The following is a 27,160-nucleotide window of genomic DNA, read 5'->3' on the forward strand; positions in this document are numbered from 1 at the left end:
CAGCAATTTTTCCTAAAATAAAGCGTTTTTCTTGTTTTAAGAAAGCACATATTGGATGCGTTGCCGTACGTCGGGAGCGCGGCGTCGGTGACCCTCATGAAAGATATAATATTGAAACGAGGAGTTCCGGAAAGCACTATTAAGGATTGGATGATGTCGTTGGCGTTCATTCCAAGACCAGACGATGGTATGATGGAGGCTGCGGCGGCACTATTGCAGCAAAAACCCTTCGACGCAAGCATCGCCTTTAGTGTTACTGCTCTAACTCACACTTATTGTTCCCAGCGTTCTGACTGCATTGAAACCAATGTAGTAAATGCAATCGTTGACAAAATGGAAAATACAATTATTGGCCTTTATGGCAGCAAACAATTCGACAGAGAATCGCGGGATAAAGTAAGAGCGGACAATATGTACGAGTGTTTGTAGAACAAATTCGTCTTCTTCGCAGATTATAGTGGCGCTTAAGTCTTTGGGGAATATAGGAGTAGTCTCGGATAGCATCAAAAGTTATTTAGTCAGTATTATCGAGGATAGTAAAATTGATGCAGCTATTCGCTTAGCTGCCGTAGAGGTTTATCGTCGTTTACCGTGCCCGGAGTCCCGCGACTACTTTGAAAGTTTATTTAGGAATCAGGATGAAGACGTGGAAGTGCGTATTGCTTCCTATCTGCAAATAATGCGTTGTCCCAATTATTTGATGATACGGACGGTTAAGCATAGTTTAGAAAGCGAAGAGGTGAACCAAGGTGACTGGAGATTATTCAGCTAATTCTGTTTAAATAATGTATATTTCTTGCAGTCGGCTCGTTTGTTTGGAGTCATTTAAATAATTTGATGAAATCCTCCATTCCCAGTAGAGTGGAAATACAGGGTCTACTTTCCGATCTAAATTTGGTTAAGAAATTCAGTAGTGATGTGAGGAAATTTTCGCACCACCGTGAGGGTTCGGTATTTTTCGACGAGTATAATGTTGGGGCTAATTACGATGGTAATGTAATTTTCTCCCCGTCATCTTATGTCCCCCGCACGGCGATGCTGAACTTGACGGTGGATGTTTTCGGGCAGTCCATAAATTTAATGGAGGTTTGTGCTATAATTGGGGTCGATCCGGGTGATTTTTCAATTTGCTCCAGGTGTACGGACGACTTGAGGGTTTCGAGAATTATTTGGAGTCAATGTTCGGACCTAAAGGGCCATTAAACTCTGAAAAAGTGAAGGAGAAGATCGCCTCGAAAGTACGTTTCAGTCGGAGTGCTCCAGAAAATGAAGTCTTGAAATCCGAGATCGATAGATTACCGAACGTTATGGAAAATTCGGTGGGCGACCCGAAGGTATTTGGAATGGTCGGCATCTGTGCCGGATACTCTTTAATGATTATTGTCACAACAGGTGTCTTTAGGCCTTAAAGTTTTCGGCAATGAGTTGAAGTACGCCACGTTCGACGGAGACGAGGAGATAAAGGCAGCCCTGCGAACCCTCAACCCCGTAGATCACTTAAAGCGAATTCTCTCTGGGAAAGTAAGTATTTAGCGGTTCGGTTCAAGCAACCCGGCCACGACAGCTCATTTAATTACTTTCATTACAGGAAATCAATTACAACAAAGCGGCAATGTTTCTGGATAGCAACTACGTCGTGCCTAGTGGGGCCGGATTGCCCATATCCCTGAATGCCCTAGGGACCGCCTCAATAAACTTGAAATTATTTGGCTCCTTACATGCTACCAATTTCATCAAGACCAAAGAGTTAGACCTCAAAGCCAACATTAGACCCAGCATATCTCTAGACTTAACAGGTGTAATGACGGTCGATGCTTTTTACGCCACTACAGGCATTAAACTGAAGTCAAGCATGTACACCTCGAGTGCAATCGAAGGCGATATAAAAATACGAGGCTTTAAACTTGTCAGTGTTCAATTTAGCATTCCACGACAAACATCCGAAATATTTGGCGTTAAGTACGTGGGAGACTTATTTGCTCGCCCCAAAAAAACAATCCTGACTAAACAAAATTTGCAGATCCGAAGTTATAGTGATGAAGCGTAATGTCGAGCAAGTGCAGAGTGGCCCTTCAGAGCATCGCGTCTCCAAATCGATTTGTTCTTGGCCAGCTGTAGACAAGACTGTCGGTCTTAAGCTCTGCGGAGAATATCATTTTATAAACGTGACCAAAATAAATAAAGCACCCTACTTTGTTTTAGCGGGTCCTGCTGGATTGAGATTATTTCTTGAAAAATCTGATCCGACCGCTAAAACTTATATATTTGAATACAAATGGACCGACAAAAGAGATTTAAGCATTGTTTCTTTGACCTTCGATACTCCCGGCTCTTCTATTGGCCGACTTTTCGCCGCTAATTTTACAGTCGACAGGCAAAGCCAAAACCTGACCCTTTTCCTGCAATCCACGGCAGGAACCGTACTGGCACGCGGAAGATACAAAAATACCGACAAAGAAAAGTATCTACAATTGGCCCTCACAATCAATGAAAAAAAGCATTTTGACTGGAATCTTTCTCTGATTCGAGAAGACAGCAAACACGGATTCAACTACTACCCCAAAATATACTTGGGAATCAACGGAGAAAGAGTGCTTGAACTGCAAGGTTCGACGAAATTTTTAACGAACCGACATAAAACTTTCACTAAACGAAGATCTTCACAAAACACTTTTAACATTCTCAATTACTTTCTTCCGTCTCAAACTTGTTTCGATTTTAATTAGTTTGCCTCATTTTACTTTTTCGTCCGATTCGAACACGATGTTTGCAAAACTCAAATAATTTATAAATTCGCGTTAATCATTATTCTGTTCACAGATATAATAAGAATCCGTAGTGCACCAATCAAATTAGCGACGTTTTGCTCCTCTTTCTCGAGCGCTTCCGTTTATACTACCTAACTTTATTAATACTTTCTAGTCTAAGTAAATTTATTATGAGTTAAACATCCCACATTTAACTTGATTATAATTTATGTATGTAGAGTGCTCGATCTTAGGGTTTAATTCTATCGCGGTTAGCGCAAAAAAATTAATAAACTTGCATTTTGCATAGACACCCGATATGTCGGAATTCAGTTTGAGTTTTTAACTCGATTAATTTCAGGAACATTAAAGTTGGTTAGTAAGAGGGGAACATCACAGTATGACGTGGACCTGAAATTTCAGACCAAGCGTCTGACCTCGAAGTTGTTCGGTTATATATCAAGAACGGAAGCATCGGTGGCTGCAAATTTGAAGTTAGATTACAAATTCGCTTACACAAAAGAACAGCGAGTTATGTTCGCATTCTCACTCGCTAATCGATCGCCTAGAAATTTGGTCGATTACCGAGGGGCTTGCAGTCTTTTCAGCACTTCGTACCCACATTTTAATTTCGACGCGAATTTGCAATTTAAGGTAACGTCGTTAAATAATCCGGACTTGTTTCGAGAGTTTCATTTTAGAAGGGTGTCGGTCATGTTGAGACGAAATTCGACTTGACTTCGAGCCCATTAGAAAAAAACCATCCCGATGCGGAGCTACATAAACTTAGCGTTGAGTGGTTCTTTTCTTATAAATCATTACCTGACGGCACTCGAACTTTAAACACGATTTTGTCTGTTGGCAAACAATCAACAGGACTAAACTTGAAAGGAAAATTCAATGTCGTGGTGAAGAATCCCACTGTCGATGTATTGCTAGTGATTAAGTACGGAAATGATAAAGAAGTTTCGGTGACCATGTTCTGGTCGCACCCTCGAACAACGTTAGAACAGATGGAAGGTCGAATTAATATAACGATTCCATCATTTACTCCGATGATCTTGCAGGGAAAGTTGCAGGAAAAAGTCGCCTCCGACTATATTGTAAGTTTTCACATTAATTATTTTTGTGTCTCGAAAAGAAGACTTCAGTGCGAAAGTTTCTGATATAAGTAAAGTAGAGCCTCCCAAGAGAGCAAGTAATAGATCGTTTGTTCGAGTTGGTTGCTAGTTAGGATATGATACGATTTAAAACATCGCTTTTGCTAATGGACTGGCACATTACGCATTATCATAATTGCCTTATTTTGGATAATTTCATTTTTAGGTGGAAGTAAGCGGGACTTGGTTCAGCGGCCACAGCGCTTCGGCTCGCGGATTTTACCAGGATAAGAGTACGGCGAGATCATTAAATCATCACCTGAAATTGCTGCTTGAGTCTCCCAGTTTTAAGGATATTATTACGAACTTGCAATTTTATCGCGACAACAATGAGTTTAAGATCGATTTTAAGGTAAGACAGGGTATTAAACGATCGACTGTCACCTGCATATATTAATTACATCTGACGTTTTCTCATTATTCAGCTGTCTAAAAAGTCACGTTCTAACAAAGACAAAGCAAGTGTTTCTGTACTTAATTTAGATTATTTGGGACATGTTCCAGGCAGATCATGACAGAAATAATTACTGTCTCTACCTCAAACATACCGTTGTCTCACCTCAAGAAACTACAACCCAGGTCAAACTGAAATACAAAGCCAAGCAGTACTCAATGCTCAGCTCTGTTTACTTTGGGGATCATCGGCGAGTTTCTCTTGAATTCCACATTGACCAGTAAGTTTGAATTAATTCACCCATAACACACTTTATAATCAATACCTTTATAAATGCCAGACTCCGGGACATTCGCTTTGCAGCTTGGGAATATAATAAGGAAACATACAAAGCTGCAGGTCTTGAACTAAAGTGGGATGCAAACCGCGACAACAACCAAAAACTCGTGGTTTCTGGCAACTTTACTAAGCTTGCCTCTTTCAATTATGAAGGAAATCTTCTTATATATTACCCCGGGCGGACTATTCTAGCTAATTTTAATTTCGAGTTACGAAGTGAGAACTCGCTTTAATTTACCTTCCGATTCACTTCTATTTATTCTATTATTAGGTGGCCACTTGGGCACCCTCGTTCGATTATCCTGGGCCGATCAGCAGTCATTTGCAGTTGACCTTCAGGTTGATTACAATATGGACCGCCAGACATATATTATAATTAATTCTCGGATCGTTACCCCGTTTGACGGCTGGCAAAAAACCTCGATTAATGGAGGGTAATAAGTTTTAATTTCGCCACTACCCCTTACCAAAAAAACAACATTTTAGCTACCATCATACCGGGAACATGTATCGAATAAACGGCAGCGTATTTTGGAAACACGACGAAAGCGTCACTTTAGATTTATTTGAGGATTATTCAATAAGTGACGCTGCGTTTCAATGCAAATTGAAAAGTTCGCTAACAAGTACGCTCAAAAATATACCAACCCTTAGTGCATATCTCAACCATAATAAAACCAACTCAAAGGTGGACACCATTCTCAAGTTAATGGTACTCAATTATTTTCTTTTAGTCACCACATTTTTCCCGTTTTCCTATTTATACCGTACAAAAACTCCACTCTCACATCTATTCACACAAAATTGATTCTTCCGACATTCGTAAAAACGATGTCACTGTATTAACAATTAACCCTTCACATTCATCCCGCACAACGCTAGATCAATGTCGAAAAAAACGGAAGCCACAAATGACATTCCACCAGAGGAAAAGGATACTTCACTATTCCCTTATTAACTTCGATATTCACATTAGTTAAAAATATTTGCATATCTGCATTCGTTAAAATAGATGTAACGTGTATCTAGTCTGATCCCTGATCGTAATAAAATTTTTCAGTATGCCCCCGAGCAAGCGATTGATATAAAAAGTAATTGGAAAATCGATAGAAATAATCAGTACACAAATTTAACCGGTGCTGTTATGGCGACAACTCCATTCAATGTTTGCAACAGGGGTTATCTGATTAGTAAAATTTATTACACCAAAACCAAATATATAAGGGGGTTTGCAAATCTCGATTTAGATCATAAAAAGTTCACGGCTAGTTTCGAAGGTAAACGCTTGATGTTTGTTGTTCGTTTAGCGAAAATATCGTACGTTCCAGGCAATTTGCGCAAATTGACGAATAGTATGGTAGTGTGTAACATAACAACTCCAATAGAAAAGTATAAAAATATGATGGGCCGTTTTGGATTTTCTGAAGAGCGTCGCCACCTGGTTGCCCAAGTTACCTACCCCTCCGGTTTGATGGGAGTGGAAATTCTTTTAGAGATGGAGGCTATAACAAATTTCGATGTAAAACTGAGTCTGGCGACTCCAATTTCGTTTTTGCAGGAAATTTTGATCGTGGGAAAACTGAAGCCCGACAGGGTAAAAAAAAGTTGTGTTTGCGGTAAGTTTTGTAATTTTGGTGCGATGTTGTAGGCTGATTTCCGGACACGGTGGAATTCGCTGATGCTGGGATTCACCGGTGTCTGGCATTATGTAAATGTCATAGACTTCGAATACTCATATAAGATTTACACTCCTATCGAAAGGTTTGAAGAAAATGGTATCGTTTCTAAACTCATATTCAAAGAAGGCTTAGACTTTGAAGTTTCCATCAAGTTATCCCAGCACAAGGTTTGTATATATGTGTTACGGAATACCAATCTTTCATCTATAGAGCGACAGGATTTATAATTCACCTAGATTGAGTAATGCTCGGATATCCGTGCTGTTTTGAGAAGCATCCATTCGCAAAGTTTGCTGGTGTCGCTTATCGATCGACCGCGTTTAAAGTGAAAGCTGCAATCTGAGTCCGAGATCTTGGCCTGCCAAAGCCGCTATTTTACTGCCGAATGCCGCCGTCGAAGTCACGTGTAATACATCTCATTACGGTTATCGTTGCGATCTGGCACATCTTTACGCACCCCACTGTCTATTCACACCCTCTAATAAGCAAACATCAATATATCACTTGCTTCTACTTTTGACGCTTCATCATTTACGCCATCGAAACGGCAAGACCGCATCAGGAGAAATACTTAAGCAGATCTGAAAAACCGATACTTGAACTTTCCCGTCCCCTTGCATCTTTAATTGTATTCATGCGAGAGCGTCTAGCTGTTTTTTCAAATGTGACGCTGCAGCTCGCTCGCGAAACGACTTTCAAACTTTTCACCTCACAAACGTTTATAGATTTTGCCGCAATATTGTATATCACATCATGTGTTTTCAGTTAGGAGTAGCGCTCCTCTGTATACCGAAACCGAAGATTCTGAAAGAGATGGGAATCAAGAGCCAGGATATTTATGGGGAAAGGTTGGCGGATCACAGTTGGTCAGAACACAAAAATGAAGATGATCAGGAAGAAGAGGATAGTCTTAATTGGACTGGAAGCATCAAAATCGATGCTATTATTTATCCGACGATGGAAGGAACGCTGGATATTGATCAAGAAGGACCACTGTACATTTTAGATGCCACATTATCCCTTCCTGCTGGTAACGCTACACTCAACGACGTGTTTGAATTTATTGTAAATACTTGGCTACACCATTAGCCCATAATTAATCCTTCAAATTTCAGGACGTACTGACAATGAAAAATGATCTCAAAATAACAACACCGTACGATACTTTTAAAATCATTACTTCCTCCTACAATTTGAAGATAATCCCCGGACATAAATACGAACTGGGTCTAGATCTGGATTATCAGAACCGCACTCGTTGGATTAAGGTAATGATTAAGGAATATCGAATTGAACTCGCTTAAAGTTGCCATTTTTCAGACCGGTGTCTTTGTATTTTACACAATGTTCCGAGGAGAGGACAAAACAACAAGATACAACACAACGCTCGAACTCTACACTCCTTTGGAAAAGTTTCCCCAGCTGTTGGTCCACGCGAGTCACGAGACGCAGCCTAACATATACTTGACCAATTTATCAGTGACTACAAATAGTAGTAATATATCAGTGACTACGAAAGCAGAGGTAAACAAGTGAACTCTCGGCGAAAGACATGATTTTCAATTCCGATCTGGACACGTCAATTTAAACTCTAAATGCACTCGGCTTCTGTGGAGTTTCTCGAGAGCCTTAAAAAGTGTGTGTATCGGCATTGGCCGAAACAATTCACTCGCTAGGTCTATTTCGCAACTTGATATGCCAAAGTTATTTAGATGTATGCGCACATATTTACATAGCTTATGTGAGTTCACCGCAACCGTGATCGCGATCATGATACCGGGATCGAATCTCACACCCTCGCGGTTAGTCACCAACGGGGCTCTCTGAAACTACACCGGACAGCCCTTAAGAGCATCACAGTAATTGCAACTTCCATTAAGTCTCCGTTACCAAATCGCGTACAATTTCAGGTATTTAATGGCTTATTCGATGCAACTGTTTTACTTCAAGCTAAAACTCCCTCTTTGGAAATACCGCCGACGAATATTAAATTCAAAAAAGAAGCTACGCCAATTGACAACTTCGTCGAAGCGAAAATAAATATAGAAAAACTGCTCAAGAAGCAGGTACGCTTCTTGAGACACAAGTTGTAACGACGAATTTTAACTTCGAAATTGCAGATTTACTTTAAAACTCATTGGATGTATAAATCGTTAGAACAATTCCACGCGATAGTGTTTTTGGACACGCCTTATAGGGGGATGGAAGATTCCGAAGTGGGTGTGAAAGTAGATATGTCGGAGAAAGGAATGTATAGTTGGGCATTGATAAGAATGCACCCGTTGGAAATCAATATAAATTCAACGGCCGAAGGAAACGTTTTTGGGGCGACATCAAATATTAATTTCAATGGGAAAAAGTAATTATCGCGGAAATTCAATTAGTTTCCTATTATGAAATGTTGCATTTAAAGGTTTCCGATATCGCTGAGGGGAACTGTGTCCCAAAACTCGATTAATTTGAAGGAGTTTGTTGGAACGTTGTATTTGAAAGATAAAGAATTTCGGGTTAACGGTCATGCGAATATGGTAGGAAAAATCCCTGTAAACGCCCAAATCAAGTTGACTCCCCAAGATGGTAGCGATCCGCTGAATTTCGAATACAAATTGGAGGCCGAAAAGGAAGGGAGTTATATATTGGCTGGAAGTGCGCAACATTTGGATAAATTCACTCGATTTAAAGCAAATATCTTATCTCGACGTAAATTTGACTGGCAGATTGATTTAGAAGTAATGAATTAATTAACAAAAACCTGTCATTTCGCTGTTTGTTATAATATTGTAGGTAGATACGTCCCATCAGTTGTACAACAAGTTTACAGTGCAAGCAAATGCAACATCGACCGATGCCGGCACTAGCATTTCAATAGCTGCTCGAACTCCTATCCTAAAGCTCGAAAATCCGAAGTTGGGAGCTTCTGTTGTGTAAGTTGCCTGCTTAATGCAATCGACTGTATCGCTCTGAAAGACATTATCAAATCCTTTTAATTTATTACAATTTTACTTGAAGAAAATTTATTCTTGAGATAGCGTTTAATTGAAAAATCGATGCTACACAAATATGTTTTCTTATAATGGTGCGGCTTTATGTCAGAATCGTGTAAAATATATGATGGCTTGTATGGTAGTATCGTTCGTACCCTCGTGCGTGGTGATAAAATGGGGGGTGCTCTAAGCCGAAACATCCACTCGTAACATATAACCTCACAATTTGTCGCATACGGTAAAAAGATGATTGATTTAAACAATCCCCAACGCCCGGAGTCTGGAAACTACAGCACGCTCACTTTTCATCGCTTCCTACCGTACGCCACTCCACGTCGAACGACAAAGCACATAAAGATACGTCACATGTAAAATATTAACTGCAAACTTTTCCTCTTTAGAAATTGTCGATAATACCCAATTATCTATTCGGCATTCATTCATGTTAACGCGATTATTCGAACATCGCGGTTTCTCCTAAAATATTCCATCGAATAAAACTGGCAAAAATCAAGAGTAAACAATGGCTTGAGCTAACAGCGCCATAACCGTCCCCTTCTTAAACGCATACGCTAATGTATACCTCCCAAAGGGGTGATTTACGTATTAACCATAGACAAGAAAAGTCGACTTTTGCCTGAAACGTGAACACTAACCACGCATGGACTGGTATTGCGTCTCACCGAACTAGGCCAACCTTTTAATTTAGCTCTTTTATCAACAATAAAGTTCACCTTAATTCTAATAAGTGTAGGTGTTTATTTGTAGACAACGGCAAACAGACTTCTCCTTTAATCTACTCTTTCTATTTGTTCTCTTTTCCTTTGAAATTGAGAATAATCATCATTTGAATTTTTTACAGTTCCCGTAAATTCTTTATGTATCAATTTACATCTGGCACCGTATTGTTTTGAAAAAAATTGACTTTATTTTTCCCACTTTTATTCCCTCTAAATATCCGCGACGATCCTACGAATCCTGTGGAACTTTCAACAAGGCCTCTAATGGCTGATGCTTGTTTATAGTCAGTATGACTCAGCGTTTTCAATGCAGACCCCCCCGGGTATTGCTTTCTTTCTTGACGATTTTCACTTAGTGAATTTTCTTATAGCACTTGAGTTATGGAGCACAATGTATCTTTCGCTACTTTAAAAGTACCTCGTAACGACAATTACCCATTTTTATTACTCCTGCCTTACGTAGTCATTACTCAATGGCTAAAATGCATTTGCATTTTGCTGCTCTTAACCCACTTTTGAAATTTATCAACCACCGACTATCAAAAAATAACTAAATCAACGTTCCGTTTAGAGTGGCAACTATTTACTTGACGCTTTTTTCGCTCAAGATTTGTGTGCTTGGGAAACATTTGCATAGCTATGCGACGGTGATAGAATTAAATGCTTCCAATACTTCAGCCTTAACTCAGTGGCATTGTTAAAAGTGGCGACGTACGTTACCATCAGGTGCAAAAAGAGACATTTATTACGGCTGATTTAGGACAACGTACCGTAAAACCAGCATCTCCTGCTACAACAAATCAACAACACTCGAAGTGAATTCGCTTGTCTCGTTCGACCTAAATCTCTAACACGAAATTGTAATCTTGTTTCCTGAAAAACTAAACTCAAAATAGTTATTTGTTGTAATCGCTTAAACTGTTTTTATTCCGTGGTGTTGAAAAGGGGAATTTTTATAGAGCTTCGGGCCAGCAGCGTTACGGTCGAGCTTATTTTGAAGTAACTGATGCCAAGGGAGATATCCAGGTTGACTGGATTTATGTATTTTTGGAAAATATGTACGTTAAAGCTGTTGGAAATTATGAAAATCGCCAATATAAGAGTCAGTCTCGACTGGAAGGGTTTTATATTAATCCGAATCAGTCGTTTGAATTTATTAAAGCGGGAGCGAGCGCGAACGTGGACAAGTTGTGGTCGTATGTATTGATTAATTTGTTAAATTTCGGCGAAATTTCAAGGGTGGATTCTAGGGCTGGTTCCAACGTAATCTTATCTCTGCCGAATTACCAGAACATGAATTTGGAAGCTCATGTGGAGCTCCCTGCACCCATTAAAGAAGTTTATAGTTTGGCAGGCAAGTTACGTTACGATAAGGATTTGAGGACCGTTGAATATTTAGGTAAATATCGTACTGCCAATTCAAAGAAGCGGTACGGATCTTGGGGAAACGTAAGTTCAGATAGAGAAGATAATAAGTTTGATTGAGATAGCTTCGGTATTCAGGTCTCGTTAGCTGATAAGACACGCATGGGAGGAAATGTAGAATTGGAGTGGAATAACAAATGTATTAACAATTACCTGGACTTGTGGAGGTCACAAAATACTTGGAATGTTCTATACAAACTGCGGACTCCCAAGTTCGACAATAAAGACACGCTTGTTACGGAAATGAGCTACAGCAGCTCAGATACATATCATAACATCACGTAAGGAATCACCGGATATGTTCGCAATATATTTATAATTGAAAATAAATCGAACGCTGTTCCAGATGCGAGGCATTTTATCCCGAAAAACGATCATTTGCATTTGCCAAAGTTGATTACAATGGATTAGGGAATATGAACGGAACGGTTAATGTGACGATTCCTTTTGGAAACGTTAATTATACCGGAGCCCATTTTAACACAAAAACTAATGCGTAAGTAATTGTTGTTTGTGGCTAGAATGTTCAAGATGAGATGGAAGTCGTATTTCTCGACGAAAGTTCGTTTCCTACAATGCCGCTCGTTGTCGGCTTGCACACTAACAACTAACTGTAAATTATTGCTATTTTGCCTTTGTTTCAGACGTTTGTATAATCGACATTTGGAAGTATTCTGGCCTAATGATAATGCAATTTTGGACTGTCAGTGTGTTAGGGAAACTACAACTTCCGTGCTAGAAAGCAATACAACAGGTGTACTGGTGATTGAAGTGCCGCTGACGACAAGGCACATAGCTAACATTCAATTTAACTACGAGGTAAGTCTTCAGTGTGGCTGCACCCAGTTGATTTTTTTCTCCACTTTGTTGCAAAACTTAAAACGACTTCCATATTTATCGTCGCGGAATGTTAAATTCTTAATGATTTAAAGAGGTTCTTCAAATACGGTAGGGAAAAGCAAGAGAGAATAGAGAGAAGAGAATCTTTTGTTCTATTTGGAAGAGTTTGTATAATGAGTTGTGAGTGAACTGATAGTGGAACGGTCGCAATTTAGGTTGAGTTAGGCCCTGGCCGGGCAAGGGAGCTGTAATTTTCCAATTTGGAACTGTCTTTTTTATCAAAGTTATTGTTCTGTTGTATTCTCAACGGTGTTTCAGGAAAAGCCTCGGTTGAACACGGGCCATACCACGGTCGACTATAACGGAAACAAAGTCCTGGAAGGCAAGTATAATTGCCAGTCCGAGTCACGGGCGGGCTTCGATAAGGATAGGATCCACGTGGAGGTGCAGAACAAGTTGGTCCCCGTCGGGGCAGACTATGTTCACGGATACGAATACGGGGCGCCGAGGGACGGCTCCAACACTCCGACTGTGGTGGGTGCATCAAATAAATCAGCGACTCCTATAAAATCCACCGTAATCTATAGCCGCCCGGCGCTGTTTCCCTACCTACTATACAGTCCTTACCCCCGACCCGATTTTGTACTCCAAACCACAATGCGGCCTTCTTTATCTCTTTTGCTGACCGCCGTTGGTTTCATTATTCCGCGTTTTATACGACTATTCATCGGTTTAAATCACGAATCTTAACTACCGACAGGAATTGTTCTTCGCCTAATCAACAGTTGTCTTCCAAGTGCTCGTCTTAATCGATTCCTAATTGAAAATACTTACCCGGACTGGGTTTCACGGCTTCAGTTATTTATGAACGTTTTTCGCGTTGCTGACGAGTTTGATAGTTTTATCTCCATCACTCAATATGGCTATATATCTATCTCAGTGCATACACGAACCGCTATTGATTTAAACTTTGGTATATATCCCGAGTGATGAATGTGAGCCGTGCTGGGCTATCCATTCGCCCGTTTGAAACATGAGCCAGCCGAGAAAAACAAACGGTCGCCGGACACAACTCATAAGCACGCTCTAGCTTGTGGCAGATTGCGATTTCTCCCTAATCCACCAGGATGTGAATTATCACCAATTTAAACTTTTAGAACCGACAAATGTTTTTCATAGTACAGCCATCCAATGAAATTAAGTCGAACGCATTTTCATCATCGGATGTATGTACACCTATGTCATCACAAAACCTGACAATAGGATAAAGGCGATGAACTCACCACAAATTTAAGCACGATCCATTCAAACCAAACTGTTAACTTGTAACCGCTAACACTTTATCGTTAGACAACGCTTTCAACGAAGACCCCACAAACTATCTCATTCTACAACTAAATTCAACGACTACACGCGACTACGGACCTGTCATTATACTGCAAGTCCGATGTAATTGTGCATCAACCGGCCTTCAAAGAAAATCTTTTCAAGCGAACATTAAAATGCATTACATCAGGCCCCAACCTACCAAACTTTTCACAAGTAAACAATTACGGACCCTTTACTTAAAACCGACCACTTAATAATTTAAGAAAGGAACCACTTGTTGTTACGAACGACCTTATAATTTAAGGCGAAACAGATTGATTAATTTATTGCATGAATAAAATATTCCTAAAGTCTAATCCTAAATTATCACAAATATTTTCATGTGAGAGAACTTCTCAGTGTAAAGGTCGTAAAAAGTGACATATCGCAGAATTCTTTCTTTCATTGTTCTTGGTGTGTGGAAATTGTATGAAAAATGTCAAAACAAAAAAGCAGTATTTTCCTGATTTTCCGGTGTCGCAGACAATTCTGTCGACGATTCTTCTACTATGAGAGGCGATAATAGTTATGGGCGACATTTATAAATGTTAGAAACAGTTTGACCGGATCCGATCGATTTAATATTTGTTGAAAAAAATTAAATTTCGCGTTTATATACACGAGCGAGCAATTACATTTCATGGTAAGGCTTTTTGGCAAGTGTCCATCCATAAAGCTGTTTCTCGGTCGTGCTTTTAGCCCCATTTAAAAGTGATAAAAATGTAATTTTTGCAGGATACAAAACATTTACATCTTTATCACTTAGAAAATCGGACAAAATTCAACCTAACGGGAGAAATGAACGTGCGAACGAGTTCAACTGGTCGACAGATAGCATTTTCAGCTACCCATTCAAACCGAACAGTTAAGTTGTATACGGACTATGACGTGTTGGAGCAACAATTCAAGCAGCACTCACGTCTTGAATTGAGTTCTTCTGCTTGGATTGAATACGATCTTCTGCTGCTCAACAAAACTGTGGTAATAAATGTCATAAAGCACTCATTCATTCAAAACCTATTACGGGATCGAAATATCTCTTTCACACAGAACGAAGCGTTCGGTTCCCAGCAAGTACAGATAGACGTGGCCTACCCACGTAGAAGCTTCACAGCAACGGGTTTTTATAACATAAGTGACTCGTCACTGTCTTCTGATGTCTCTCTAACGTGGGATAAGAATAAGAAAAAAGTGCAGGCGGGACTTGACTGGAAACGGGCTGCTTTGCACCGCGAGGAACTTCTGTTTCAAATCAAACATCCTTCATTTGCAAAGGTAGATCTAATCAACGTCGAGTATCCACTTTAAGAGATTTTCTCCCCAGGATATCACTTTCTTCGGAGAGTATGAATATGACGAGAAAAAACTCTTGGATACCCAATTAACTGTTGATTATTCGCCTGACCCGCAACAGAGACTCGTTATGGGAGCTCGGGTCGATGATAACTCTTATCCTTCCTCATACAACTATTCTTACAAAGTGTGGGCCGCACATGATGCTACCAACCTTAATTTAAATACACATGGAGGTTTTTACTGGAATCCCTATGGGTACAGCACTGGTCATTATACCGACTACAAGCGATCCTATCTGCCTTTGCGAACAGCAGAAGCATTGGCTCGTGTAGATTTGACTCGCAACGAAATAGAGCTAAAGGTCCGTAAAAATATTCTAACGACGATCGTTTCGATTACGATCGATTTTGCAACTTCCCAAGCGACAATATTTTTGAATTTTTAGAAAAACGCTTTCGATGGACTGTCATACTTGTGGACAAGATATGGGGGAAGGTTCCCTACTTACACAGCAAACATATCAGCAAGCCACGAGATGAACAATGCCTCAGGAGAGTTTTACCTCAATTTCGAAGAAAAGTTGGTTCAACTCGACTTTAACATGACTACAGGTATGAATAATTCGGAAAATAGTAAAGTTTTGTAAAAGACACTCCCTCCGGCGCTCCGTCGCCCGGAATAATTTTATTTTACTGATTCCAGATGGAAGCCAGAGTCTCCATGTGTACGGTGTGATTCCCGACGCCAGAAGCGCCATGTTTGATGTCTGGCGTGATTACCAGGACATTAGGGTCTCGGACGTTGCGTATTATCTCCGCTTGAATCATTCCAGACTTATCATGTCCAGTTTGTTGTGGAGGCCGGACCTCAAACACGATATCCTGGTAATACGCACAGGTGTACGACAGCACGTGTAACTGTTTATTTTGTGATTATTATAGAATGGTATACGATCCTCCGCTAAGCAATTATATAACGGTATGCTGGAGGGAATTAATAACACCAAACAATACGTCAGATCCGAAACTAACGACGCCATTCATGGCATCTGGGACGACGCGAAACCGCTAGTAGAACACTTTTTGGACGATCTCCGAGGACTCCGAGACATTGAAAACGATTTCGACGAATTCAAGGTTTTCCTCAACAAATCGTACAACGCCAATGAATTTTATATCAAAGACATCGTAAACATATCAATGATGATGTTCGACGAATTAGCTCTGAAAAAACACTTTGTGTCTCTCCCGGCGATAGTTTCGGAAATCTGGGAAATCATGGGAGAGTCGGGGGCAAAAATCAAAAAAAGTATAGAGTGGGTCATCGAAAAGGTAAAAACAAATTTCGAGCCCTTCTTTTATTTCGTCGTTCGTTAAGAGCGCGATGTTTCTCTATTTAGAACACTGCGTAAGATTTACGACAGCACTGGAAAAACGCGACGACCATTTGCGGTTATTAAACATTATGAAGTCAGTTTCGCCCGAAATTGTTCTTTTTGCTATTAAACAACAAAAATCGTGTCCATCCATTCGACTGCGGCTGTTACTGAACGATAAATACGAACATAAAAACGCTTTCGAATAAGCGAATTCGTTCACCGTCTTCCCCAACATTATTTCATTTCCTCTTCACAACTACACAATGTACTAAACAAATAAATGCAATTCCCCTCTTGAAATGATCCATATTTATCACTTCTAATGCCACACTAGACTGAACATTTTCATTTTAAACATGATTTCCTACTCGGGATTCTTACACTAGGGCGATATCAACTATTGTTCGTGTAAAAAGCAAAAACTATTATAATAACACAATCGCGTGATTCAAATTCGCTCGTGTGAAAGTAGCCTAAAAAATGGCGGCAAAATAAATCTCGGGAAATATTAGTTTCCTCTTTCAGCGTTATTGAACACCGAGGTCTAATTTCACGTTCTATACGATATGCCCGGCTGTTGCGTTTCTTATTAATGTTAAAAACAACTTTAAGTTGTTTGCAAAAGTTACAAAGAAAATACAATACGTGTTTTCAAAATAATTAACAATTTGCCCGGCGCATCCACCATTTTGCATCTGGACATATGAGATTTACTTAACGTTTCTATTTGCAAAGCTCAAGTTATGACGTTTTAAAACTTGCGTAAAACGATTTATTTAACGGTCCATACCGTGACATGTCCAGCTGTTGCCATTCTTAAATATTTCAAAGTGTGGCAAATAGATAAGTAGTTTTTGCATCGCGTGGAGTCTGTGGTTCTTTCCGTACCCTTTCGATTTATTAAGTCCCCATTCGGGACAATTCAGATTTAACGACGAAATTTACGACAAGCATTAACTTTGTAAAGTGGAAGAATCGTTTATACCATTAACGTTTTCTTTTCAATATCGCAGATTAAGACGTATTACAAGAATACGGCCGATTTTATTCGAGGATTGCTGGACGGCGACCCGATAGATCACCTTTCAGATGCGTTTAAAAACATTGTGGAGCAATACGATGCTTTCATTAAAGATTTGCACGTTACTTTTATACAATATATGGAACAATTGTGGTCACAAACGTACGCTTTAATAGTTAGCAATTGGCATAAAACACTAGCGGCAATAGAGCCGACATTTATAAAACTGATACACTATTTGGAGACAATAGCGTGGACTACAAGTCGTGAATTCTTGGATTTCTTATACATCCGTAAAAGCGAACTAATCGAATCGCCTTATTTCGTTAAATTTGCAAATTTCACACACGACATGGACCGATTTTACAAAGACATTACCGGAAATAACACAATAGCTAGCATCACGAAATATACGAAAATAGTTTGGAACTTTTTGAAAGAGAAGTATTTCAACACGGTGCCGTTCGGTAAAGAGTTACAAGAAGTGGTGATGGAAATAGTGAACGAATTAAACGAACTGAAAAAACTACCATCGATCCAGTTCCTGCTAGCAAAATATGACGAATGGTACAACAATGCAAAATGGTTGTACGACTATTTCGACGTGGAAAATAGGGTGCATCGATTCGTTACACTTCTGCACCAGAAGCTCTCTGATATGGCTTTAACGGCACTGCAGGCCGAAAACAGGCAAGTAACAAGACAATTTTACTTTGTAAAATAAGTGCTTACAATGTTCATGTAATATTCAGGTACCGCGTGGCGAAAACGAAATTTATATTCGAACCATCCGAGGGAATCATGTTGTTGGAACAAAAATTGCCCATGTCGTGGCATGCTTTCAACGAAACTCCTAAATTTCAAGTAAGATTCGATTTATATCACACGTTTTCGTTTTAATGAACTTTTCGTCTCAGGAAATTCCCGAACTGCAAACTATTTATAACATACAGAATTATCTCTTAAGTACCCGTATCTCTTTCTGGGACTTTTATTACGACTACAAGCCTTACACCGAACTTTCAAGTTGGCTACCGCCCTTTAAAGGTCAGTCATCAGCAAATTGGGTAAACGTGTCCGATACAAAACTTTATTTGCAGCGCAAGCCATGCTAGTCGGTTCGAGATATTATGTGACATTCGATAGGAGATATTACGATTTCCGCGGAAGCTGCTCATATCTTTTAGCGACAGATTACGTCGATCGCAATTTCTCTGTTGTTGTTTCCTACGATAACAGTGCTAAAATCCACGAACTGTTACTCCTGATCAATAACACGGTTGTCCACGTTAACGTTTTCACAGATGTAGGTGAAACGGCACAGCGCGCTACTTCGATTTACCCCAATTGACCTCTTTGGTTTTCAGAGTGTCAAAATCGGCAATGACGGAATAACTTTGCCAACACAAATCGGCGACACGTCCCTATTCCTCGAAGCCGACGTCTTTACAGCGGTGAGCAAAAACGGTTTCGTTCTCGAATGTAACTTGAAATTCGATCTTTGCGTATTCGAGCTATCGGGTAAGTGCAATTGTTATTATTCCTCGAGAAAATTGCCCTACAATTTTTCTCAGGATGGTACTTTGGCAAGACAGCCGGACTCTGGGGTACCATGAATAACGAACCGTCTGATGATTTCTTGACTTCACAAAAAGTAAAAGCTAAACCGGAAGATTTACAGACGTTTACGAATAGCTGGGCTCTCAAGAAATGCACCAGCAATGCGAATAGCGTGAATACGCGATCTCGACCAAATCCGGCTGTCGAAAGTCTTTGCGATGAGTTTTTCATTAGTAAATTATCATCATTGACTACATGCTTCCCTCGAATTTCTAAAGATCCATTTGTGGCAATGTGTCTAAATAGCACAAACGAGAAAGAAGCGTGTTCTGTGGCTTTGGCCTATATCAGTTTATGCTCTTATTCCAATACACCTCTTCGAATTCCCGACGTCTGTGTTAAATGCACTACACCAAATGGAACTGAAATACCCGAAGGTGTATCAGTTCGCTTCGAAGGCTCAAATTTACCTCAAAGCGCCGACACCGTCTTCATAATTGAAGCAAAAGAATGTAACAAAAATCTAAGAACAAAGAAACACTTTGATTTGATCATAGAGCAACTAGACAAAGAACTAAATCTTCACGCTTTGACCGATAACAGATACGCCATCGTGTTATTCGGTGGAGACGACGTATTTGACGAACCGCGTAATTTGGTAGTCAACAACAAGGTATTCGTCGAAGCTCAACAAATAATAACCCATTTTGATTCAATTCCGAGCGGTGAGTGAAGTAGATTTAAATTTATTTTGTGAAAATAGAAAGAACAGATTCAATATGTGCGAGTCTAAATAATGACGTGTCGTTTGGTTTAGGTAACGGGAATTTGGATATTTTCGACGCAATAGCGTTCGCAAGGGAACTGCTGTTTAGGCCGGGCGTATCAAAAAATTTCATCCTAATTCCATGTTCGGAATGCAAAGACTACAACATGAGGGTAAGAAAGCGAGATAACGAATCGATAATAAGGGCCAATTTGGAGACGGGACAGTGAGTCCTGCATGTGGCAGCAAGTGCATCGGAGCCGATTTTTAAAATTGTGAATAGGTCGCGTACGTGTCGCGTGCAGAACGATCAGGTCAAGTCGATGCAGTGGCCCCGGTTTGGTGGAGGAGTCCACTAAATCTGCCCCGACTACACTGGCCTTAATCCAAATCGCTGGCTCGAGACAAGACAGTGGGGTATAACACTGAGTTATTTTGTAATTGCTTTTCAGCTCGACTATGCTAGCCTACACCAGTCGCTGTCAGAGAACGATATCACCCTACACATATTAATGAACGAAGAATTTTCTCTGCAAAAGCGACGGGATATTCCTTTCGGTAAGTGTTCGCTTGCACGCTTATTTTAAACGACTCGTGTTCGAAGAAAGTTAATTTCGATTGCTAAAGCTTTGAATTTAAATAGCCGACAAATCGTAATTCGAACTTTCCAAAATATATACGACGCCACGTACACCTGCCTAGGACGGCATTTGCAACCCAATGCAAATTTTCGACCTGCCACTGCCCTGATTTATTCACACACACATGCGATTAATGCGATAACAAAATTCAATCATATAAATTTTAAACCCGGTTATTTTGTTCACAACTAATTGAGTTATACACTGAAGACCGCCGCTAATATTAATAGCAGTAAGTTCGAGGGTACATTTATACTTAAATTGATACTAAATAATTCTGGCGAACACTTTGTGGACGGAATTATTTATTCAGAGTTATTTAATACTTCTATCGTTGTCAAACTGAACAAACTAAATATTCGTTTTAAGTAGCATTGTGAAATAATTCGGTTCAAATAATAAAGTGCATACACCGGAAATTCAGTAGTTTGAGGAATTTACCCGATGTCGTTACTTGTTTCAATATGGGTAGTGAATAAGAGTATTAGCCTAAAGTTACACAAAGCTTCATAGCGTTTTATTTGATATATGTATTCATTCAAATAAATGCCAAAAAACTTTTCTCAAATTCGTAAAAACGTTTTTTATCAAATAACGAGTGCCACTACTATTGTGATGTTTCATTATTGTGTAAAAAGCTTTTTATGTTGTTTGCCTGGCGCATCCACCATTTTTAACACTTGATCGTATAAGAACTAATGGACATTTCGGTTTGCAAAGCTCGGGTTATGACTTGCGTAAAGCTATTGATGTGTTAATTTCAATGTTGAATGCTCGAGGGTTTTGGCTGAGGCCGCTCAATGTTACAACTTAAAATAACCGCTCTGCCTTAGGACTTATAAAAATCATACTGTAGCGTTTATGTTACGAGCTTTTCTATTATTCACAGGCGAAAGCGGAATGTTGAAGTTTATAAAACGGTGTATTCTTTTTTTTTAATCATTGATTTTTATACAATGTCGTAAGTTAACACCTGTGCTGGGGCGGATATTAAGATAATGGCAAGATTTTTTCTAGTCGTTTTGTCGCTGCTGCTTATTCACGTTTTAAAGTTGCTGGATCGTAATGGATATGCAGAAAAGTCAAACACTGTGACTTCAAGTATTGTGTTAAAAAAGTGGTCATGCTATTGAGATGTTTTGGAATGGCTTCTGCTCAGTGTATATTAAACGTAATGTTAACAGACAGTGCTTTTATTCGAATAGAAAACTTCGGTTAGGTGGATTGCCGGATGTTGTTCTGTACAGACTAGGATGCATTAAAAGTGTTCTTTTTGCGAGGCATGATGTGCCCCCTAGAGTTATAAAATGTTCGTTATGGGGAGCACAGATTTAATCTCAGCGTATGTGGGTCTGATTTTGGAGATACTGTAAACAAATAGCAATCTCGGGTAATCCACACTTTTCGCGCACGTGCTGCTCCGCTCACATTACAAAATGTGACCCTGTGGTGTCTTTGGAATGGCCCAGCGGCGGCCAATTTCTATATCTTGCAAATTCATTACGTTTCATGGTACGCAGCCTAAGATTTGAGAGGCGACGCAAGCTCGGCGTTGGAAGGCTGTTAATCTATTGTTGTGTAGTCTGTGTGTAAATGGAAAATAATAGAGTGCGCGACGTTATTAATAAATTTGCATATGAAATAATTTGGTTTAGTGCATGTTGTGTTCGTTTGAATGTATATACGCGCCGTTAAATACCTAGGACTTTTGAGCTTTACCAACAAAAAATATTAATTTCATCTTCATACCTGTAACTGGAACCACATTTGCGCAGTTTTAGCGGTCCACCTGCATTATGCATGCGGACTCAGTCGGTAAATCTCTGAAACGAGCGTGGAAGAATTGCGGCTTGCACTTATATCAGATGATGGGATTATACAGGTTCGAGTTTGAATTTTTCCGGATTATAATTGATAACGTAACTTGACTAATTAATTAGTATCAGAATTCCGACCAAAGTTTGCTTGTAGTAGGTTCTGAACGGAATAGGTAAGCGTCGACTATCTGATAGAGCCGCATAAACTCGATAACTAGGCGTCTCCTACGTACACTATAATTTCGGCTGGCTATACGTAATATATGCCATACACCAATGCATCCGACCGTCATTCGTCCGCTATTACAAATGTTGACTTAAACCACAATAGTTAATATATTCATTCACAACGTATAATGTGGGGAACTGACAGGGTTGGGCAAGCAAGGTTGTTGCGGTTGAAAATGGTTCGCAGCCAAGCTTGCAAGAAGCGAAAAACAGGACTATTACTCTATCTCTCCTTCAAGTCGGCAGATCTAAGCATCTGACATTTTCATGCCACGACAAACACACCTCACAATTAATGTCGGAAAACTCATCGTAATATCGAACGAATGGCACAACAAAGCTACAACCTTTTCTATTCCAACTGTAAGGTAAAATATAGCTTTTTCCAAGTGGTAATATCTGTTCCTGCATCTCTGGAAAGCAGTGAATCCGCAATTTTCAAATCGATATATCCACTTATTAACCAAACTGGGTAGATACGATTTTCCCCGTCGAGTGCTCATTTATAGTTGATTCAAATTATTTCTCTGGAAAATTCGTGTTTTTCAATCAAATCAATTTTAAAATTACGTTTGTAGCCGCAACTAAAACAGATAGACCGATTAATTAAAAGTAAAGTTTCGAAGAGTCGGAAATTGGTACAGCATTATTGTGAAACACATTGTACCTTGAATAGGAAAAATGCTGAAAAAGAGCCTCGAACTTGTCAAATTTGGAACTGTTCCAATCCAACTGTCAGTTTCAATCGCGCTCTTGATAATTGATAAAGATAGACGCAAAGAAATGTCGAAACGCTGAGCATCGTGAAAGGTATTTCCAGTGATCCGGAATATTGCTTGGTTTTTATCTTTAGCCCGATGTGATTATTTAAATTTATTGTATGGCATTGATATGAAGAAAAATTGTGTTTCAAATCCGGCGAATAATTTCAGTACAATGAAGCCGTCTCAACTGCTGTCACCATGATAATAATGAACTTACTCACACGAGATTGTCGGAATTCCGTTAATATTCCGTTACAAAGCACATCAGGAAAAGGATTTAATGACCATTGCATAAAACACGAAACATGAAAGTGGCCGGCTGTTCCTGCCGCGACTATCGACTAACCAAATAAAATTCGGATGCTTCGCCAACACCTAACGACCGTTTCTTGTTTCCCACGCTAACGTGGAGCGAACGCACATTGTTATTTATCCGTGTGAGCTACCTCAAATAATATGCAATAAATCTTTTACGTTTCTAAGCAAGAAATGTTTAGCTTTTTTCGGTTGGTCTTTAATTCTTTATATATTTAAATAATCATTGAGAAGCAACAAGGGATTGATTTAGCCTTTTTAAAACTGAACGTTAAATGTAGGTTCAGCGAAATAAGAAATTCGCTGCATATTAACGGTGAATACAGTAATTTATGTTTATTTCTATTTTCTGTGTATGTCGGGGAGTAAAAGTTTAGCTTTGATGTGCGTTGGCGTCGAGACAGCCGCGGCTTTGGTATCAATTTTGCAAGATACAGTTTTGGTTTCAGGGATCGACAGGAGGACTGCATATTCGAAAAAGGATATTCACGGACTTCTAGGTGACGCAGCTTTGCGAAAGCAGGTCAGCCTTCCAAAATCCACCTTGGGCTATTGTGCGCCTCTGGCGTTAGAAACTAATGGTAAGTTTGTCTCTGTCCTGAATCCGATGCCGTGGCACATGTAGTCCGAAATGGGCCATTCTCTTGGCGCGCCGCCGGTCAGGATTCGAGATAAACCTGATGTTGGCTGGCTACCGCCGTCACCCGTCTCGCGTATTCACAGGACTTGCAACGGATTCTCGGTTCGCAGGCTCTTCGACAAACGCACGCAACGTTTAATGGATATCTGAAGAAAGCCGTTGCTTTTCTCCTTTATTTTGAAAGCTTCGCGCACTTTAACTGTTTACTCGAGAATGAACCCGGTATTTACGAGTTCGCAAATTCCGCCAGTCTGATCGTGCACCCACATCACGCTTTACGAATACTAGCTTGTTTCCGGCGTCATATGTGAATTACCGTTCATTAAGGCATGATTCTATTAAATTAATCACTTATTTCGGAAATTATCCGAATGAAGCACCGATTACGAGTTCGAAAATATCTCGGGGAGATGCGTGGCAGGCACCCGCTATCGTGCTTCACGCTGTGCGAATTCGGGTCCAAATGTATGTCCTCACCTGACCACCACCTATACATCTTACAGCGTGATAGATGGACGTATTGGCGATCATCGTCTAACTAGTTCTGGTTGTTTCTAGGAACCGTTTTCAGCAGCAAAAACCTGCAGTCGGAGAAGAGGGGCAACGTTAAGAAATTCGCAACCGTGTTTGGCAAACGCGTTGCGGAAACTGCTCGACCCACGAAATGTGTCGATTGCGAATGTACCGCTTTCAACAGTGGAGTCTCTTACATGGACTGCTACCAGTGCACGGTTCCGGCGAGGACAAATATTGATTATGTGAGTATTCGCGATACACCTATTAAATCGTCGCCTTCAGCCGCACGCGTTGCATTTTGTAATTCTTCAGTCCAACAAATGGTACTTCTCCCGAACGGAATTGCCACTAAGTTGCCCGTTGCTACTTCTCATGTCTCACGCCCACTCTCAATTCAATCCAGAATTTATATTCTCACAAAATTTATACGACACTTCGTTGTCGACCCTTTTTCAAACTATTCATTTTCTACTTTATACTGTTCACTTCGCTTCAATCTTTCTTGCGAAAACTCCCCTTAAAAATTATTAATTTTCTATGCCGTGTTGCAGGGATTCGACGAAACTGCCGCACTTTTCCAGAGCCAGTCGTTTGAAGATGACGATTTGTAGGGTCTTCTGCGTGATTACTTACTTGTGTAGAGCGTAAAGATATTTATAATTTTTAGAGAAATTTCTTATGTACATAGAAATAATAATAAAAAGTTTTAAACCGAAAATGCCTTTACTTCATGTACCTTAATGCCCTCTAAGACTTTGCTAAGATAGCGATTGTTAAAGCTGACAGTGATGTACGAGAATAATTTAGGTGATGTATAATATAATAAATAATAAAGGTTGTCAGTTCGGATATTAAGTAGGGTCGGTTTATGGGACTTGTACATGAGCTTAGTCACTGCGCCACCGGAATCCTGAACTAGTCCCACACACGCGTTCACTATTTATGAAGAGTATTTGTGTAGAGTTTCTAATTATGCACAATCTTCATTAAACACATATTTGTGATGCCACGAGGAATATTCCGGAGCTTCAGCGCATTTACAGACTTTCAATAATTACTCGGAACTCAGTCCGTTCACAAGTCAGAGAGATATCGTCCCGCACATTCAGCTTCCATCAGACCTTTTTTTGTATCGGCGATTGTTGATTCGTGCTCGATTCAACACAAAGACCCCTATTCAATTTTATTAAATACTTCGATTCTTGAGAATTTGCCGATTGCGAACCTGTCTAAAATTAACAATCTCGCCCCTCGACAATGCTAATTCCGTCCGTCCTCGAGACTCATTAAAATTTGCATTTAAACTTATTATTTTTCGCATTTTAATTTGAGTCGTGTTTGCCAACAAGTTCGAATAGTGAAAAACACGGGCGCTCTGGATCGTATCTTCGCTAGTTTAAGTACAAACGGCGGAAGTTGAAGTTTGCATTAATGATCCAATTGTTTATTTTTCCAAGATGACATTTTGAAAAATTGGAACATTAGTATTCAAGTGAAGGCAGCCAGACAAACCTCGGAAAGAGGTTGAAAGTCAACCCTCGCGGGACTAGAGAGAACAATCTTTCGCATGACAACCAGCTTGAGTTTGCAGCAACCGTCGCCCCACTCAAGAAGGTTCAATTCGCGTCACCTAGAAATTGAAACTAAAATACACAAAAAAACTGTCTGCACTGTATTTGAAATTTCATCGAATCAGCGTGCATAAATCACGAATCACGCCTTGAATTTATATGCGTGGCGCCGACGATGCACCGCCAACAAAGACTTAATAGGGGAAAATGGTATACGCGAACTTGAAGAGCAGACTAGTGATTTATTCGCACCAGGTATGAGAGGACAAGCTTATCTTTTGAATGATGGTCCTTGTTAAAAATCCGTAGCCTATTAGGATGTCGGTGGGGAGTACGCTGGCAGAAATACGGCTGCCCTGAACGCTGCCCCCCGTCGGCCGTCCCGTAGTGATGCTGCTCTCCCTTGTTCCGTTCTCAACCTGGCGCGTGACACCGAGTTCAATCGTATTTTCGACGACTGCCAGAATACGAGCTCGCACCCAAAATCGCAAATTACAACCTTTTAAACTAATAAATATTTTGTGCTGTGCCTTTATCCGTGCGGTGAGACTCGTGTATTATCCATACGGAAAGGTCGTTAGTTCTTTACGGCTGCTACATCAACTAAGATACCTAACTCTCTCGAGTTGAAGCAATTTAACAATCTATTGTACCGGAACGATATGCCCCACCTAACTAAACCATAATGTTAAAACACCCCAATTGATTCAATTTTACCCGAGAGGGTCGGAATAAAAATGTTTTCGATCCCCTTTCTTTTCCAGCTCCACTTCTTCTTCTCTACTAGGCAAAGTACAGTAGAAACGCGGATGAGCAAGCTGGGAGCTATTATAGAGTCAGTCGTTAATATAAATCATTTTGAAACAATAGTGATATGTGAAGAGCGCAAAAAGTACGGCGATCGATTTGGTAGTTAGGATCGCGTAATTTATCGCGCGACTTCGGATAATATCAAAAGCATGTGGGCCCCG

The 27,160-nt window shown here is 40.0% G+C and overlaps 1 protein-coding gene across 1 annotated transcript in view; it reads left to right on the forward strand.

Moving 5' to 3' along the window:
- Apoltp (Apolipoprotein lipid transfer particle) overlaps window positions 1-25,336 on the forward strand; it is a 36,584-nt gene extending 11,248 nt beyond the window's left edge. Inside the window, exons 6-52 of the mRNA XM_015979151.2 lie at window positions 42-396; window positions 452-749; window positions 803-1,086; window positions 1,137-1,334; window positions 1,393-1,521; window positions 1,589-1,959; window positions 2,021-2,607; window positions 3,109-3,401; window positions 3,449-3,850; window positions 4,074-4,259; window positions 4,412-4,581; window positions 4,642-4,856; window positions 4,912-5,074; window positions 5,127-5,352; window positions 5,701-5,917; window positions 5,969-6,234; window positions 6,289-6,486; window positions 7,085-7,384; window positions 7,435-7,587; window positions 7,640-7,843; window positions 8,230-8,385; window positions 8,440-8,678; window positions 8,733-9,048; window positions 9,104-9,243; window positions 11,003-11,239; window positions 11,294-11,492; window positions 11,547-11,749; window positions 11,815-11,964; window positions 12,113-12,287; window positions 12,627-12,842; window positions 14,412-14,657; window positions 14,727-14,951; window positions 15,001-15,333; window positions 15,418-15,583; window positions 15,675-15,856; window positions 15,914-16,303; window positions 17,364-18,061; window positions 18,124-18,235; window positions 18,289-18,418; window positions 18,472-18,677; window positions 18,739-18,892; window positions 18,946-19,656; window positions 19,749-19,870; window positions 20,150-20,255; window positions 23,912-24,043; window positions 24,661-24,860; window positions 25,170-25,336. Coding sequence (XP_015834637.1) covers window positions 42-396; window positions 452-749; window positions 803-1,086; window positions 1,137-1,334; window positions 1,393-1,521; window positions 1,589-1,959; window positions 2,021-2,607; window positions 3,109-3,401; window positions 3,449-3,850; window positions 4,074-4,259; window positions 4,412-4,581; window positions 4,642-4,856; window positions 4,912-5,074; window positions 5,127-5,352; window positions 5,701-5,917; window positions 5,969-6,234; window positions 6,289-6,486; window positions 7,085-7,384; window positions 7,435-7,587; window positions 7,640-7,843; window positions 8,230-8,385; window positions 8,440-8,678; window positions 8,733-9,048; window positions 9,104-9,243; window positions 11,003-11,239; window positions 11,294-11,492; window positions 11,547-11,749; window positions 11,815-11,964; window positions 12,113-12,287; window positions 12,627-12,842; window positions 14,412-14,657; window positions 14,727-14,951; window positions 15,001-15,333; window positions 15,418-15,583; window positions 15,675-15,856; window positions 15,914-16,303; window positions 17,364-18,061; window positions 18,124-18,235; window positions 18,289-18,418; window positions 18,472-18,677; window positions 18,739-18,892; window positions 18,946-19,656; window positions 19,749-19,870; window positions 20,150-20,255; window positions 23,912-24,043; window positions 24,661-24,860; window positions 25,170-25,229 — 11,419 coding nt within the window. The 3' untranslated portion in view covers window positions 25,230-25,336. The remainder of the gene's footprint in view (window positions 1-41; window positions 397-451; window positions 750-802; window positions 1,087-1,136; window positions 1,335-1,392; window positions 1,522-1,588; window positions 1,960-2,020; window positions 2,608-3,108; window positions 3,402-3,448; window positions 3,851-4,073; window positions 4,260-4,411; window positions 4,582-4,641; window positions 4,857-4,911; window positions 5,075-5,126; window positions 5,353-5,700; window positions 5,918-5,968; window positions 6,235-6,288; window positions 6,487-7,084; window positions 7,385-7,434; window positions 7,588-7,639; window positions 7,844-8,229; window positions 8,386-8,439; window positions 8,679-8,732; window positions 9,049-9,103; window positions 9,244-11,002; window positions 11,240-11,293; window positions 11,493-11,546; window positions 11,750-11,814; window positions 11,965-12,112; window positions 12,288-12,626; window positions 12,843-14,411; window positions 14,658-14,726; window positions 14,952-15,000; window positions 15,334-15,417; window positions 15,584-15,674; window positions 15,857-15,913; window positions 16,304-17,363; window positions 18,062-18,123; window positions 18,236-18,288; window positions 18,419-18,471; window positions 18,678-18,738; window positions 18,893-18,945; window positions 19,657-19,748; window positions 19,871-20,149; window positions 20,256-23,911; window positions 24,044-24,660; window positions 24,861-25,169) is intronic.
- The last annotated feature ends 1,824 nt before the right edge of the window (window positions 25,337-27,160 follow it).

This window comes from Tribolium castaneum, chromosome 10, assembly GCF_031307605.1.
Source record: "Tribolium castaneum strain GA2 chromosome 10, icTriCast1.1, whole genome shotgun sequence".
NCBI classification, from domain to species: domain Eukaryota; kingdom Metazoa; phylum Arthropoda; class Insecta; order Coleoptera; family Tenebrionidae; genus Tribolium; species Tribolium castaneum.